This window comes from Panthera onca, chromosome A2 (assembly GCF_046562875.1).
Source record: "Panthera onca isolate mPanOnc1 chromosome A2, mPanOnc1 haplotype 2, whole genome shotgun sequence".
NCBI classification, from domain to species: domain Eukaryota; kingdom Metazoa; phylum Chordata; class Mammalia; order Carnivora; family Felidae; genus Panthera; species Panthera onca.
Window position 1 is genome coordinate 95,731,477 of NC_138340.1, and position 17,229 is coordinate 95,748,705.

A 17,229-nucleotide genomic window follows, 5' to 3' on the forward strand; every position below is an offset into this window, starting at 1 on the left:
AGTTGTTCCAGACAATCAGTGGAGGTGGTTGCTGAGTTAAGCCCGGGAGTATAGATGGGACAGTGACAATATAGCTGATACTCTATCCTGAGCCCTTTTTGCACATTAACTCTCTTAATTTCCTCTGACCCCTACTAGATAGATACTACTATTCTCTCCAGTCTGACTCTGGAATACAGGGAAAAGGCAGAATTCTTTAGTTTATCTTACTCAAAAAAAAAAAAAAGGTCAGATGCCAAAATATTCAAAAATGTCCACAGAATGTCCAAGAGAAGAGAATGGGTACATATAGGTTTCTGTAATCAAATTTATTCATGTAGAGAGATGTTGTTTACTGCTTGAAATACTGCCTGGAAAACTTCAACACTGTAATGGGCATCTTGCAAATGTTTGTAAGCATGTAATTTTGATACTCATCTTTTGAATTTATAAAAATTAGAAATGTCCCCCAGATAGTTTTGCAATGTGACAATAGAACCAAAAATATCACAGCTACAGCTACCATCTACTGAATGCTTGATTTAATTTGACAAAAAGTAAGTATCTTTAAATATTTTTGTTAACAAAAGGTTTATGAAGTGGTAACCTTCTCATGTCTGAGCCTGGCAACATTTCAGAAGCATCCCTCCTTCCCTTTTTTCAACATGAACCAGTTTGGCCACATGACTACCGTGCCAGTCCAATCAGTTCCAAAATAAAAAGGAAAAGGTTGATTATGTCCAAGTAGATGTTCAGGGCAGCAAAAATATACTCCTCGGGGTGCAGGTCAGAGTGATGGTGGCGCCCTCCCACCATGAGCTGCACATCCATCACCAAGTACTTAAAGAAAAGAAGGAAGAATTAGCTACAGAAATGGTATATTTCTATCAAATAAGTATCCTAAATTACCTGGAGAAAATATTTTAGCATCAGTAAAATATATTGCATAAAGTCGATTTATGGCTAAGTTAGGTTGTTTTTTTTTTTTAATTTTTTTTTCAACGTTTTTTATTTATTTTTGGGACAGAGAGAGACAGAGCATGAACGGGGGAGGGGCAGAGAGAGAGGGAGACACAGAATCGGAAACAGGCTCCAGGCTCCGAGCCATCAGCCCAGAGCCTGACGCGGGGCTCGAACTCACGGACCGCGAGATCGTGACCTGGCTGAAGTCGGACGCTTAACCGACTGCGCCACCCAGGCGCCCCTAAGTTAGGTTATTTTTACAGCCTCAACCATTCACTATGTCCCGGAGTTTGTACTCTATTACAAGTGCTTCATCCTCCTGAGGCCAGCAGGATCAAGTCTGTGAGCCTTCTTTGGCTTTCCAAATCCAGAAAACTTTGTTCCTTTAGCCAATGAGGTGGGACAATTGGACACAGAGATAAACTACAAACTGCCCTGTACTTGTGATTTTCCCACATGTTCTTGGTGAACCAAGAATGAAAATAAAGATGGTTCCTGACCTTTAGATTGATGTGCAGCAATAATGCTGAAATTCTTGGAGCTTTGGATGATAGCATTTTTCAAACCTTGCCATTGGAATGGCTTTATGATGATGTTAGTATTTCCAAAACATAGAATTAAGGGAAGGTGGGATTTGTATATAGTTAAATATTTCCCCCAAATAAAAAGTGTAGCTCAGCTGCAGTAGATAGAATGAGGAGCTCCTAAAACTGCAGGAAAAGAGCCAGAGAGCTCGCTCACCCTTGTGTTTGTGGCTGGGTGAGCAGCCCTGGGCAGCATGAGGACATTAGAGGAGGTTTCCTTAGAAACCCCTCGGTCCCAGGCAAACCAAGGACAGTTGGTCACCCTAAAAAGCAGGCTGCACAGCAGCTGAGCTTCCAGACTTCATTTATAACCCTGAGGTCCTGACTTCTACAGAGAAGCACTTTTCTCTCTCCATCCCCTCCAAGAACTCCTGACTTTACCTTATTTCTTCTCATAAGAGGGATAATAACTTCTAATCGTTTCACAGACATGCCTTGGTTGTTAGGAGTACACCTTCCAGGTGAAATTATGTTTTTGAAGGCAGACAGGAAAGTGAGAGTGAGATGAGCTGGGATCCACCTGTCCCCCTCCCCCTCAGGGAGAATGGGGTTCAGGACACAACCCAAGACACAGCCCACAGGGAAGCCCCAGTTGGGATTCAGATCCCCAGGAGCATTTGGGAGTAACACCCTGCCTCACTCCCTACAACTCTTGTGGCTAAGCATCCCCTCCCCACCCCGCTGAAAAAATGTCAATGTCCCTCTTGCTTTATCTGTTTAGTGTTGGGTAGACCTGTCTGAGGCTACAAGAATTTTTGCTCTGCCTCCAAACTGGGAACAGAAACACCAATGTACTTTTGCATGGAAACAAACTATGCCTGAAACAGGACACAAGAAATATAACAGCAGGCATCAATATGCAAAGGCTGAGAGCATAAGAGTAAAGGAAAATGAGCACAAGTTAGTTCCTTTCGGTATTAGGAGAAGAAATAAGAAAACTGAATTATACATACATAACTTCCTGGTCTAAATTTTTCTGACATTTGAAAATAGGACAGGGGCGCCTGGGTGGCGCAGTCGGTTAAGCGTCCGACTTCAGCCAGGTCACGATCTCACGGTCCGTGAGTTCGAGCCCCGCGTCAGGCTCTGGGCTGATGGCTCGGAGCCTGGAGCCTGTTTCCGATTCTGTGTCTCCCTCTCTCTCTGCCCCTCCCCCGTTCATGCTCTGGTTCTCTCTGTCCCAAAAATAAATAAAAAACGTTGAAAAAAAATTAAAAAAAAAAAAAAAAGAAAATAGACAGGACATAATTCTAATAAAAAGGAACGTGATGAAGCAAAATGTGGGTATTTTTAAGCTGGTGATAGTATGTGGAGTTTATTACTCCATTCTTGGTACTTCTGGGTATGTTTGGAAATGCCAAAAATAATTAAAGGAAAACTTAAAATATGTGACATGATAAAAGCATAAAATGGAATACCATGCGCCTTTAAGAAAGAATGAACTTGGGGTGCCTGGGTGGCTCAGTCAGCTAAGTGTCCAACTCTTGGTTTTAGTCAGGTTATGATCTCATGGTTTGTGAGTTTGAGCCCCACATCAGGCTCTGTGCTGACAGCATGGAGCCTGCTTGGGATTCTCTCTTTCCCTCTCTCTCTCTGCCCCTCCTGCAATCTCTCTCTCTCTCTCTCAAAAATAAATAAATAAACTTAAAAAAAAAAAAGAATAAGCTCAATCCATGACTGCTAATATGTGAATACCATTATTTTTGAGTGAAAAAGCAAAGGTAGAACCTTCTATATAGTATGATTACACTAAAAAGAAAGGTTGGGGGTGGGGGGTAGGTGTGAATGGCCAACACAACATTAAAGGAAAAAAACAACATTGGAGGACTGATTCTGTCTGACTTCAAGACTTACTATGGAGTAAGACAGTATGGTATTGATGAAAGAAGAAACAAATAGATCAATAGAACAGACTAGAGAGCCCAGAAATAGATTCATGTAAATATAGTCAAGTGATCTTTGACAAAGGAGCAAAGGCAATAAATACAATGGAGCAAAGATAATCTCTTCAACAAATGGTGCTGGAAAAACTGGGCATCCATATGCAAAAAAAACAAAAAACAAAAAACAAAAAAACAAAAAACTTAGACAAAGACCTAACATCCTTCACAAAAATTTGTTTTGTCATTGACCTAAGTGTAAAACACAAAACTATAAAGCTCTTAGAAGATAACAGAGGATCTTTTACCTAAGGTATGGTGGTGACTTTTTAGATATGACCCCAAAGGTATAATCCATGAAAGAAATAATGCATAAGCTGAAGTTCATTAAAATTAAAAACTTCTGCTCTGTGAAAGACAATGTCAAGAGAATGAGAAAACAAGCCATAGATGGGAGAAAATATTTGCAAAAGAAACATCTGATAAAGGACTGTTGCCCCAAATACACACACACACACACACACACACACACACACACACACACACACAAAACTCAACAATAAGCAAACAATCTGATTTAAAAAGATCATTACTTGTTCTCTGGGCTGAAAAACATAGACGATACCTCACCAAAGAAGATACATGGATGGCAAATAAATACATTAATAGATACTCCTCATCATATGTCATAAGGGAAATGGAAATTGAAACAACAATAAGATACCACTATTAGAATGGCCAAATTCGGGAACACTTACAACATCAAATGCTGCTGAGGATGTTAAGCAACAAATTCTTATTCACTGCTTGTGGGAATGCAAAACGGTACAACTACTTTTGAAGACAGTTTGGCAGTTTCTTAAAAACTAAACATACTTTTTACCATCTGATCCAGTAATCACACTCCTTACTATCTACCCATTGGAGTTGAAAACTCCACAGAAAAACCTGCACAGGGATGTTTACAGCAGCTTTATTCATAATTGCCAAAACTTGGGAGCAAACAAGATGTCCTTCAATAGGTGGATGGATACATAAACTGTGGCACATCTAGACAATGGAATGTTATTCAACACTAAAAAGAAATGAACTATCAGGTCATGAAAAGACCCAGAAGAACCTTAAGTGCACATCACTAAGTGAAATAAACCATTCTGAAAAGGCTATATATGGTGTGCAACTATATGACATTCTGGAAAAGGTAAAATTTGGCAACAGGAAAAAGATTGGTGGTTGCCAGGAGTTGGAGGTAGGGGAGGAATCAAAAGGTGGAACACAAAGGGCTTTTAGGGCTTTTAAACACTCTGTATGATATAATGATGGAACCTGTCAATATATATTTATCTAGACCCATAGACTGACTGTACAACACCAAGAGTAAAGTCTAATGTGAACTTTAGGTGATTATAACGCGTCAATGTACGTTCGGCAATGTAACAAAGGTACCACCCTAGTGAGTGATGTTGATCGGGGGGGGGGGGAGGCCATGCGTGTGTGGGGGCAAGGGATATGTGGGAAATGTCTGTGCCTTCCTCTCCCTTTTGCTGTGAACTTAAAAGTGCTCTAAAAATTGTCTTTATAAAGAAAAATAGGGGCGCCTGGGTGGCTCGGTTGAGTGTCTGACTTTGGCTCAGGTCATGATCTTGCAGTCCATGAGTTTGACCCCTGCATCAGGCTCTGTGCTGAGACCTTGGAGCCCGGAGCCTGGAGCCTGCTTTGGATTCTGTGTCTCCCTCTCTCTGCCCCTCCCACACTCATGCTCTGTCTCTCTCTCTCTCTCTGGCAAAAATAAATAAACATTTAACAAATTTTTTAAAAAAAGAAAAAGAAGAAGGAGAAGGAGGGAAAGGAAGAGGGGGAGGCATAGGAGGGGAAAATGAAATACTGACTCCACTTGACTCTGGGCCTAGCACTTGTCAATGCACAGACCATATTCTTTGTCAAAGAGAGGGAGAAATTAGACTCACAAGTGAGAAGAGTACAGTTCCAAGACCAGCATACAATAGGTGCAACCACTGCAAAGAGAAGAAACAATTGTATGTTAAGAAAAAGGTTTGGAATAACGAAAGGGCTCACTTAGTTTACTGCTGTCAGATAAGGACCCAGTATTAAGGAAAGTCACATCTGTGGGGAATTTCATCTTTTTGAACATAGTGGTCAACAGCATCTACTCAATTCCATTCAGCAAATACATGAAAGCTACCCTTGTCGAATCAGTTTTGCTAGATAAGTGCTAAACATCTCATGCATGGTAGGACAAGTAGAACATACTAGATATGGTTCACTTTATGCACCACTGCATAGCCCTTCTAGGGCGTCTGCCCCTATACTCACTCTTGGAATGGGTGGCTCTGCGAAAATAGTGACCCTCATATACCCTAGCTAGGGCTAACTGACAAGAGGTGGAAGATGTCTACTCCAACAGCAGTGACTCTCTTGACTGACCAGAAAGTAAGATCAAACAGATGAACCAGGCCAGTCAGAAATCAATTCCCAGAGGCTGTTGCATCATCAGCTACTGTTGGGGCTATTACTATACAGAAAAGGCTGATCAACTCAGCCCAAGAGAGGAATGTGGGATTTCCATTTCTGTGAATCCTGCCGCTTCTTCCCACCTAGGAGTTCAATGAGCTTCCCTGGGTCTTTGCCTCGAGTTAGTCTGGGTAATGTCTGTTCCTTGCAACCAAAACAGCCCTGATCAGAATATGGGACTGATGTGAATGCCAAAGGGGTTGGCTCTATAGAAGGAGAGGATAAAGAAGTGGTATAGAACATCTGAGAAAAACAATGTCATTCACTCTTCAGGACAAGAAAGCTCATCCTAGACAAATAGAGCATTCTACTAACCAGGGAAGATCCTTGGCCAATGACATAAACCAGGAGTCAGTGACATAGTGTGGGAGGGACAGTATTTCTGGAATGAGCTAATAGTAAGAAAATACCTGATTACTGGAGTCTGAAGAATTCAAAATTGCCAAAGTCAAACAAGCCTGTATACTTACAACAAGGCTCTGTCAAAAGTCTTCCCTTCCATTTTAACATGTGTGTAAGATTATATATTGTAAATATTTGTGAAAGGAAGTTTACAGGGGGAGCAAAGTTTCGTCTATCTAGTAGGAAACACTGTTTCTTAACTGCACCTAAATGGTATTGTAAAGACCTATGGAACCAACCTAATAAATATTTGTATTATTCCTACCAATATTATTCCTACCAATTTGTATTATTATGGCTACCAGCCATAATAATAAATGGAGAGCTGTGTGGCCTTTTAAGGCACATCTTTGTTATATCTTCGAGTTTACCTCTAAAAAATAGATGCTACAAAAATAAATAAAAATAAAATAAAATCTCCCTAACTATAAGTCTATATAGTCATTCATAAAGCTAAACCAATTCAGGCTTAACTCTTAGTTATCTGTCTGAAGATCACTTAACAAGTCTACTTGTTGTCAAAGAAACTCTTGGATTCAGCAGTTGGGCCAAGTTGGCCTTAGGGCTTTAGTCAAAAGGTCACAGGCTCCAGGCCAATCCTCAGTGGAGCTGGCTGCCCATAGGGTCTCCCCACAGGGGCCAATGACAAGCTGGGCCCACACCCCCTCTAGCCTCCATCCACAGATTGTACGCTGGGAAGAGCATGACGTCCCACAGATCTGGCTTTCATCCCACCCCTACCACTTACTCCTTGTGTAGACCTGGGTGAATTATTTAATTTCTCTGAGCATGTGTTTTTAGCTAAACAATAGATGACACATGTACTTTTCATAAAGGTCATGAGAATTAAATGTAATGCCTACGAGAAAACCACAGGCTTATATCTGATATCTGGTAAGAAGTCAATGAATATATATAAGGAAGAAAGGAAGGAAGGAAAGCAAGCAAGCAAGCTGGAATTACTCTACGCTGCCATCGGGAAAGTCTGAAAAGCCCATCACTCCACTTTCATTACTTCAAACAAGCAGCACCCAGGTATAGGAGAAGTCTGACCAGCCCTGTGGGTAGGTTCACCCCAAGACCCTCGCAGGGAAAGACAGCTATAGTCTAGAGAAGGAGCTCCGTTTTCATGCCCCACGCTTCCAACAGGACCCCAACCACACCACGCTGGGCGGCCGCAAGGACAGGCCTCACAGACCTCCAGCTACTGGGAGGTGCCCGGCTGCTGTGCTGTGCAGCCCACTGCAGTGAGTTTCTGGGCCACGCCTGTCACTTGTCAGTCACTGGGGAGCAGCAGAGTACTTCCTGGGAGACACAGGACTACACAATACAATACAATAAATATTTGTATTATTCCTACAATAAAGTTGTAAAGTTGACTACAGTCAACTTTAGCTCAAGGAACCCCCCACACACACTCCCCCTACAGCCTTGCTGAACCTTCCTCGACTTCATGTCTAGAATGTTCCCACTGCCCACCTTCCCTCCCCTTCACCTGGTGTCAGATGTGCTACTGTGGTGGGGCACGTCTTCCAGCCCTCAGAGGCTCCCCAGCCCCTTTTCTCTCACAGACACTTCTCCCGTTCAAGTCCTCACCCAGTTCACCCAACCGAGTGTCTGCTTCACAGAAGATCTAGGCCAACACAACCAGCACTTTGCCCTCCAACAATTCTCTGAGGTTCCCAAATGAGATCCCACTTACATATGAGCGTATGAAGAGGAAGAAAATTCCATAGATTAACAGTACGAAGAGAAAAACGAACAGCATCCCATTTAGCATGGTGAAATCCCACTGAGGAAATATAACACAAAAACAGCTCACTTATCATCTGGAAGGAATTTCAGGAGGTTTAGAGATGCATCTTATGTCTTATAGTTAGAAATTGGCCCATTTGCTAATAATCTACCCTGGACAATTCTGAGAACCACAGACATCCATTTGCCCCTATCACTGAAAAACGCTACATTAAAAAGTGTGGTGTTGACTGGAATTTGCTTCATGAGGGAGAAGAAGGTAGGAGTATGGATGAAATAACAAGAGCCGTGGATACATGAGGGCTCATTATACTATTCTATTTTTGTATTTATAGGACATTTCCCCTAATAAAAAATGTACATTAAATAGAATGTAAATTTGTATGTACAGTATGGTCATATTTCTGAAAGCATGTTCATAAAATACAGCAATGAACTGGACGCCTTTCCATGTTTGTATGCATATATTTTAATAAAAATATATACACTAAGCTTTCAAAAATTATTGCTGATTCTTTTGTAATTTTGAAATTTATTAATATGCTTTTTGGTTTTGCCTTCATAAATCAGGGATGAAAACAGCCTGGGGAAGCTGAGGAATTTTTTTAAACAAAGGGGAATATTCATCTTCTGACCTGAACAGAATGATATTATACAGCAAAAGAAGACCCTTGAATCCAGGATACTTTCTTGTAAGAGCTTTTTCCTAACTCCTGTATGTCCCCCCTCACTCCTTACTTCTTGCACACCAAGAGAATAATTAGAAGCACTAGGTTTCCACATGTGGTTCTCAAACCAGCACTATCTGGGAAATGCAAATTATTGGGCTGTGTCCCAGACTTTCTGAAGTAGCAACTCCAGGGTGTCCAGAATCTGTGTTTTAACAAACCCTCCAGAGGATTCTGATGGCTGTTTAAAACATGTATGTCTAGAGGGCCACCTGGGTGGCTCAGTCAGTTAAGCATCTGACTTCGGCTCAGGTCATGATCTCACAGTTTGTGGGTTCGAGCCCCGCATTGGGCTCTGTGCTGACAGCTTGGAGCCTGGAGCCTGCTTCAGATTCTGTGTCTTCCTCTTACTCTGCCACTTCCCTGCTTTCTCTCAGAAATAAACATTTTACAAAAAATTGTTTTTAAATACTTGTCTAGAGCTGTGCATTCCATACTTGTGGCTAGGTAAGCATTCAAAGTGTGGCTAGTCTGAAGTAAAGTATGCTGTAAGTATAATAAAATACACACTGAATTTGAATTTTAGCTCAAAAAAGAATGTAAAATGTCTCAATATTTGCGTTATATTGTTTACTGAAATGTTAATACCTTGCATACACTGGGTTAAATAAAATATATGATTAAAATTAAATTCACCTGTTCCTTTTTTTTTTTTTTTTTTTTAATGTGGTTACTAGGAAAGTCAGAAGCCAGAAGGCGAAGAAGCTACGGAGGTGGGCCCACAGGACAGCAGTGAGCAGGAAGGAGGAGAGATAAGAATGGGTCAGGAAGGGCCAAAGGAACACATCTACACACTCCCTTGTGACAGAAATCTTTTTTGGTGATACATACTTTTGTTTGAAGAGCAAATAAAGTGAGCGATAACGTCACCAGAGCAGTCGCTGCTGTTGCCCACAGCACTTCCTCTGCATTACAAAAACTAAAACCAGAGACTGTGATTATTGTTCACATACAAAGAAAAGCACACATGAGAAAGGAAATATGTATCAAAGACTTACACTGAAACAGCTCCCAGCAGCAGACCTTGAAGAACTGTCTAAAGACAAAATTCACAATCAGAACCCTGGTCCCATAGGCCCAGAATCCAGAGATGATTTAAAGAGTGTGTGTGTTGGCGGGGTCTAGGGAGTGGGAATATGCACAACCCCAGTGCCCAGAGCTACGGGAAGGTTAATTATGGGACAAAAATAGTAGAACTAAACATTTACCTAACATTCCCCCGAGCCTGACAAGATTCTTCTATTAGTAAAAATTCCTTAGAATGCAGGAGTAACTTTCAGCATATTGATTGCATTAAATATGTGTTAGTTAGGAATATGGAAACCATAATAAAAGGTTTATCTGTAAGACCAGATCAAATGGGCCCACCCACACAGACACACCTTAACAATTTATCAAAGCAGGACATTCTGTTTCTACTAATTCTTCACCAACAGTTTCAAGTGCTGACCTTTCCTACAGGGCTTGGGTGAGAGTTGAAAACTTCAAACCTCAGATGAGGGAGGAGGATTGAGACCTTTTCAGGACTGGGGATGGGGCTCCAGGACAGATCTCTACAGAGGGTGGGGCTGCGCCTGTAGGTGCCCATCCAGGGCTGGGAAGAGGGCTGCATTGAGGTTGCATCAGGCCGGAGGGTTTCCATGGTCTGCTGGGGCCATGTGGGAGAGGGGCAGGTGCTGAGAGTCAGCAGGTGGTCAAGCCAGAGACCAAAAAAAAAGGCAACGAGGTTGTAGCTGGGTTCGTGGTCAGGCTCCAGGACAGTGAGCAGGTGGGGTGAGGCAACAGTTAACAGTGGCTGAAGGGCCTGAGGACATTCTCCAGCTGGTAGGGAGCTCCACCAGAGCCAAATCCAGAAACTCGGCTAACCCTCTGGTCCATGGCAAGAGCCAGGAAAGAATGCTCTGGTCTCCAGGAGTACAAGTGAAGACACATTTTAACCATGGTGCAAGGACTGCTAGAGTGGCTTTGAACTTCTCCAACTGGCCAACATCATATAGGATAAGAGACGAGAAGAACTGGAATCCTGAGAGTCCTGGATTGCATCTTTGTGTTTCCCAGACTCGGTGAGTAGTTGCCTGATTCTCTTCTTTGTTAAATCTACCAAAGCTGTCCTTATTTCCACCACAGGTTAAAAACAGTGTATCTGTTCCATGTATACATGATTGTTTTTTTTAATTTAATGTTTATTTATGTTCGATAGAGAGACAGAGTGTGACACTCTGGGGGGAGGGGGAGAGAGAGACAGAGACTGAATTGTAAGTACGAGCCTGACATGGAGCCTGAACTCATGGATCATGACCTGAGCCAAATTTGGAAGCTTATCTGACTGAGCCACCCCCTAGGTGCCCCTACACATGATTTTTTTTTTTTAAGTTTATTTGAGAGAGAGAGAGAAAGTGAGGGAGGAACAGAGAAAGAGGGAGAGAGAAAATCCCAAGCAGGTTCCGTGCTGTCAGCTCAGAATCCGATACAGGACTCAAACCCACAAACTGTGAGATCATGACCTGAGCTGAAATCCAGAGTCCGATGCCCAACCGACTGAGCCACCCAGGTGCCCCCACATGATATTTTAATAATGTGCTTGCTTCCAAACTTCCTCTTAAGATTTTCTTCTTCTACTTGCTCAAATGCTTCATGTTTTTCTATCTTTAGCAGCACATAAGTGTGTGTGGGGGGGTGGGGGGTGGGGAGAGGATAGCGGGAGGAAGATAGGGCTCAGAAGTAGAGGGAGAGAGAATGATTTAAAGCTGGAAACCACCCTTCAGTTTTCCAAAGAGGAGAACAAGAGGACTTAGAAGTCAAACCTGCCTGATGGCTTCAAGAGCACAGAACACAGGCTCAAAATTCTATGGGACAAAAGCTGTCTTCGGTATGTGTGCTTTTTTTCCCCTCAACTCCTTTTCTGAAATGGTTTCTCCATATATTTCCTAATACTTAGCCAAAACATAAAGTCTACAAAATGCATCTAATTTTTTGCCCGTGTATATTTCTTCTCTTAAGCTGTTCCCTGCTTCGGGATAAACAACAAAACCTCAGAGATGAGAGCTTTGATCTCTTCTTGTGATAAACATTAAAAACATGGAAACTTTTTAAATAAAAAATTCAAGTATTTTTAGAAAAGTACCTCCTCTCCCCATCCTATTACCTCTGCTCTAGGACTAGGCTCTAGTATAGTTATCTTTCTATGCCTGGCTTTTAACCTGCACTTCCTCCTGAGTGTAGTCTGTCCAGGAACTAGGAAACCCCATCTGCTCCCCCGAGTGATGAGCAAGGTATCCACGCCAGGTAAGAAAGGCCTTTCAATGCACTGGCAGCCAAGAAATGCCCAGATGCCCAGATGTGGGCATCAGAGAGCTAGTCTCCAGAGGAAGATGTGCTTCCCAACATATAAATCACACTAGACACTGAGCTATCTGCATGCTGAGAATGTCACCACTGGTCATGTGTCCTTACTCTCTTTGACCACCCGAAGGCACAGGCCCAAATCTAGCCTCATCACACTCAAGTGCACAGGATTATGCATTTTAAAATTTTTTCATTGAAGTACAGTTGACATACAATACTGTGTTAGTTTCAGGTATATAGCACAGTGATTTGACAATTATATATGTTGCAAAATGCTTACCACAATAAATACAGTATCAGCTGCCATCATACAATATTATTGAGTATATTCCCCTGGAACTTTCCATCCCTCTGATTCATTTATAACTGGAAGTTTGTAACTCTTAAAATCCTTCACCTATTTTGCCTATCCACCCCATTCCCATTCACAACCACTAGCTTTTTCTCTGTATTTGTGAATCTGGTTCTGTTTTGTTTGCTTATTCATTTGTTTTGTTGTGTTTTGTTTTGGGTTCCACATATAAGTGAAATCGTATGATATTCATCTTTCTCTAACTTATTTCACTTTGCACTTACCCTCAAGGTCCATCCATGTTATCACAGATGGCAAGATTTAATTCTTTCTATGGCTGAATAACATTCCATTGTACATATGTCCACATCTTCTTTATCCACTCATCTATCAGTGAGCACTTAGGTTGCTTCCATATCTTGGCTATTGTTTTGTAGTTGTTCTTATTTTAGAGAGAGAGTGAGAGAGCGCACTTGAGGTGGGAAGAGGAGCAGAGGGAGACAGAGAGGATCTTAAGCAGACTCCATACTCAGCGCGGAGCCCAATGGGGCGCTTGATCCCATGACCCTGGGCTCATGACCTGAGCCGAAATCAAGAGTTAGACACACTCAACGGACTGAGCCACCCAGGGGCCCCCATATCTTGGCTATTGTAAATAATGCTGCAATAAACATAGGGTACATATATCTTTTTCAATTAGTGTTTTCATTCTTTGGGAAGATACCCAGAAGTGGAATTAGTGGATCATATGGTATTTCTAATTTTAAATTTTTAGAGAAACTCCATACTGTTTTCCACAGTGACTGTACCAATTTATATTCCCATCAACAGGCCAAGAGGGCTCCGTTTTTGCCACCACTTATTTCTTGTCTTTTTGATACTAGCCATTCTGACTCGTGTGAAGTGACATCTCATTGCATTTCCATAACTAGTGACGTTAAGCATCTCTTCATCTGTTGGCCATCCATATGTCTTCTCTGGAAAAATGTCTATTCAGATTCTCTGTGCATTTTTAATTAGATTTTTTTGGTATGATTTTTTGGTAGATTTTTTTAGATTTCATTTGTATGAGTATCTATCTATATAGCTATACAGATAAGATATAGGTCTATATTAGCTTCTTCTAAGATAAATCATTTGCAAATATCTTCTCCCATTCAGTAGGTTGCCTCTTTGTTTTGTTGACGATGGTTTCCTTCACTGTGCAAGAGTTTTTAATCTGATGTAGTCCCAATTTTTTTGTTTGTTTGTTTCCCTTGCCTGAGGAGACTGATCCCAAAAAATATTGCTAAGGCCAATGTTACAAGAGTTTACTGCCTATGTTTTCTTTTAAGAGTTTTATAGTTTCAGGTCTTACACTTAGGTATTTAATCCATTTTTATTTCATTTTTGTTTATGGTATAAGAAAGCAGTCCAGTGTCATTCTTTCTTCCATATGGCTGTCCAGTTTTCCCAACATCATTTGTTGAAGAGACTGTCTTTTGTCCATTGTATATTTTCATCTCCTTTATAGATTAATTGAGCATATAATTGTGGGTTTATTTATTCTATTCCATTGATCTATGTGTCTGTTTTGAGCCACTACCATACTGTTTTGATTCCTATAGCTTTGTAGCGTATCTTGAAATCTAGAATTATCTTGAAATCTGGAATGGTGATACCTCCAGTTTTGTTCTTCTTTCTCAAGATTGCTTTGGCTATTCAGGGAGCATACGCATTTTGTACACTAATCTAACCACTGACTTTATTTTCCTACCCTTATTTTTCCTTTCATCAGATTTCCCTACCAGTTTATCTTATCCTCTTATATTGTGGGTGTTTTTATAAGCTACCTCAAATCTCATATGGAACCAGATGAGGAATAAATCAATTGGTACATAAATCTTCACAATGGAAGGGTGCTGAGTTCCTGGAATCCTTGTGGGCAGCACAGAAAGGAACTGGCTACAAGAAAAGGAGCCACACATTTTCTGTGGCCCAGAGAGAGCAGCACTGATCCACAAAGAAAGGACCTATGTGGTGAGACCTTGTGAGTGGAAGCCCCACAGGAGGCGCTGGTGAAACAGGAACCAGACTGTGCTGAAATGAGGAGAGCCCAGGACCAGAAGCCCCAGCCTCACCCCCAACTCTCTGGAAAAGCCAGAGGTGCAAGGTGGGGAACTAAGGGAACCTGCACTGACCTGGGTTTCTGCACCCAGTGAGACTTGAAATAGAAATAAGAGAACTCTTACAAAAATAAAGTATACTTCAAACACATGAGTTTGTGAACTAAATGTGGAATCCACTCTCCATAACAGAATGTGTTTGTTGTGCCCGGCAGAGGGCCATTAACAGTCAAGTTAACTGTTCCTGAGATGGAGCCTGGATTCTGAGCAGGTTCCCCACGTGGCCTCCCAGAGGCAAGGTCGCTGGCAATAAGGACTTGCTCAGTGTGCCCAGATTCTCTAGCTTTAGTAAAAGGGCATGGATACGATCTCATAAACAAGTTTATGACTTTGTTACAGCCAGGATTGAGCCCAGAGGACATCTCACAAATAATTTCTATCTCTATTATTCCACAAGAAGATTTTCCACGATAGAGGCAGAATTAGTAATGTGTCAAAAATATATTTCACAGGTGAGCTAACAACACATGCTAACAAAGTTTACTTACAAATACTCCCAGGAGAATGTAAATTCACAGGCACCTGACGCTGGAGATTCCCACAACAAGCAAATACAATAAGTACACCAAAAAATGCTGGCCTGAGGGTAATTGAAAGCCATGTGTTATTTGTTTCCAGTGATTTTATCAAATGATACAGGTAGATGAATAGAGACAGAAATATACATTATTATCTGATAATCACTATTATAAACAAAACTGCATGCAGATTATTACCTTTACTTCTTTTTTTTAGCTTTTAAAACTAACTTTTCTCATTTTCATCCATAGAATTTAAAAAAATTTTATTTTGAAATAATTATAGATTCACAAAAAGTTGCCAAGAGACAGAGGTCCCATGCATCCTTTACTCAGTTTCCCTCAAAGGTTACATCTTACATAAATATAGTATAATACCAAAGCCAGTGATTTGACATTGGTACAAGGTATATATAATGCTATGTCATAGAACTTGGACACAAATCTATGAGTAGACATGTGTAACCAGCACCACAATCAAGATTTGAAACTATCCCATCATTAAAACCTCAACAAAGATCTCCTTCATGCCATCTCTTTATGGTACACAACACACACACACACACCCTAGCTCCTTAGAACCACTAAGTTGCTTGTTTTCCATCTCTATGATTTTATCATTTCAAGAATGTTATACCTTCACCTAATTTCTAATAAAGAACCTCAGTCAATAGCTAATAGAAAAAAAACCACACTTTATTAAATCCAAGAATACTTACAAGATTGCATAGGTGAACCAGGCATTCATGAGCACCCAAGCTTTTAAACCCTTCCTGGTTAAAAAATAATTAATATAGTTTTAAATGATAAATTGTTTATTTTTCTAACTAATGTAATATTTCAGTAGAAGTAAAACAATCTCATGGGAAAGGGGTAAGCCCTTAATCATTGGCAATGATAAATGAGGAGTTAAATGGTGAAACATATAACCATACCTTGCTTCTTAAAATATATTTATAAAAAGATAGTCATAATAAGTTGTAAGTTAAATATGTATGAATGCAAATGTCCTGGTGACATTTTTATTTTTAAAAAATACTGCTAAGTGTACAAAGCAAACAAAATCAATTTCTCATATATTTGTTTTGTAAATAGAGATTTTCACAGGATAGGTTTAAGCAGTGATGGGTCATAGTCCCTGAAATAATTTCAACATTCCAAGTCTCCAAGGCCTCCATAATCTCACCTTTTTTCCTTTATCCACTTTCATCTGTGGAAATAGCCAGGGAAAATAGAAAATGAAATAGCACCCCAAAAAGACTAAGACAAAAAGATCTTGGCTTAGGAAGTTGAAGTAAAACTGTGGAAATCTACCAACACCTTGGTCTAAGAGTTGCCTCAGAAACAACAAAGCTATAGAGATATTATATCCTATGAATGATTAAGAAAAAATAGATAATTTTTAATGAACAAAATTGAGTTGATTCGATAAGAATTAATGTGAACAACTTAATATTTCATTTACATCAGTAACAAAGACTTACCAGAAAATAAACACGCTGATAATCGCCCCAGTGACCACCAACTGAGCCGACAGGATCAGGAACACTTTTATAATGAAAGCTGAAGAGACAGAAACATTATGTTTATGATACAATGTTCAAAAGTAAAAAAAAGAAATATAGGGGCGCCTGCATGGCTCAGTCGGTTAAGTGGTCACTTCGGCTCAGGTCATGATCTCATGGTTTGTGAGTTCGAGTCTTGAATCAGGCTCTGTGACAGCTCAGAGCCTGGAGCCTGCTTCAGATTCTGTGTCTCCCTCTCTCTCTGCCCTTCCCCTACTCACTCTCTTTCTCTCTCTCTCTCTCTCTCTCACACACACACACACACACACACACTCTCTCTCTCTCTCTCTCTCTCTCTCTCAAAAATAAACATTAAAAAAAAATTTAATAGAAATGTAATTACCTATTTTTGATACTTAACAAAAGAATATTTCCTCTGACTTTTTTTTTTTTTTTTTTTTTTTTTTGACGATTGGAAAAGGAGTAGTTTAGAGTCAGCAAATGGAATAACCACAAAAATACAGCTCTACAGAACTTGTGGGAAATATTCCATTTGGATGGCTAGAGGTGTTTTATTGGCC

The 17,229-nt window shown here is 40.6% G+C and overlaps 1 protein-coding gene and 1 long non-coding RNA gene across 4 annotated transcripts in view; one reads left to right on the forward strand and one right to left on the reverse strand.

Moving 5' to 3' along the window:
- Positions 1-289: 289 nt before the first annotated feature.
- LOC132679159 (protein lifeguard 1-like) overlaps positions 290-17,229 on the reverse strand; it is a 31,059-nt gene continuing 14,119 nt past the window's right edge. Inside the window, 9 exon segments of the mRNA XM_060632445.1 lie at positions 290-819; positions 5,374-5,421; positions 8,043-8,132; positions 9,655-9,742; positions 9,822-9,859; positions 15,114-15,134; positions 15,136-15,205; positions 15,863-15,916; positions 16,628-16,706. Of these exon segments, the coding sequence (XP_060488428.1) occupies positions 667-819; positions 5,374-5,421; positions 8,043-8,132; positions 9,655-9,742; positions 9,822-9,859; positions 15,114-15,134; positions 15,136-15,205; positions 15,863-15,916; positions 16,628-16,706 (641 nt within the window). The 3' untranslated portion in view covers positions 290-666.
- On the forward strand, positions 4,745-9,692 carry LOC132679160 (uncharacterized). 3 transcript variants are annotated; one of them, XR_009609992.1, is made up of 3 exons: positions 4,745-4,825; positions 8,666-8,787; positions 9,501-9,692. It is a non-coding gene; the product is annotated as an uncharacterized LOC132679160 (long non-coding RNA). The 3 variants fall into 3 exon arrangements; XR_009609991.1 differs by having other exon boundaries at positions 4,763-4,848; XR_009609993.1 differs by having other exon boundaries at positions 4,772-4,859.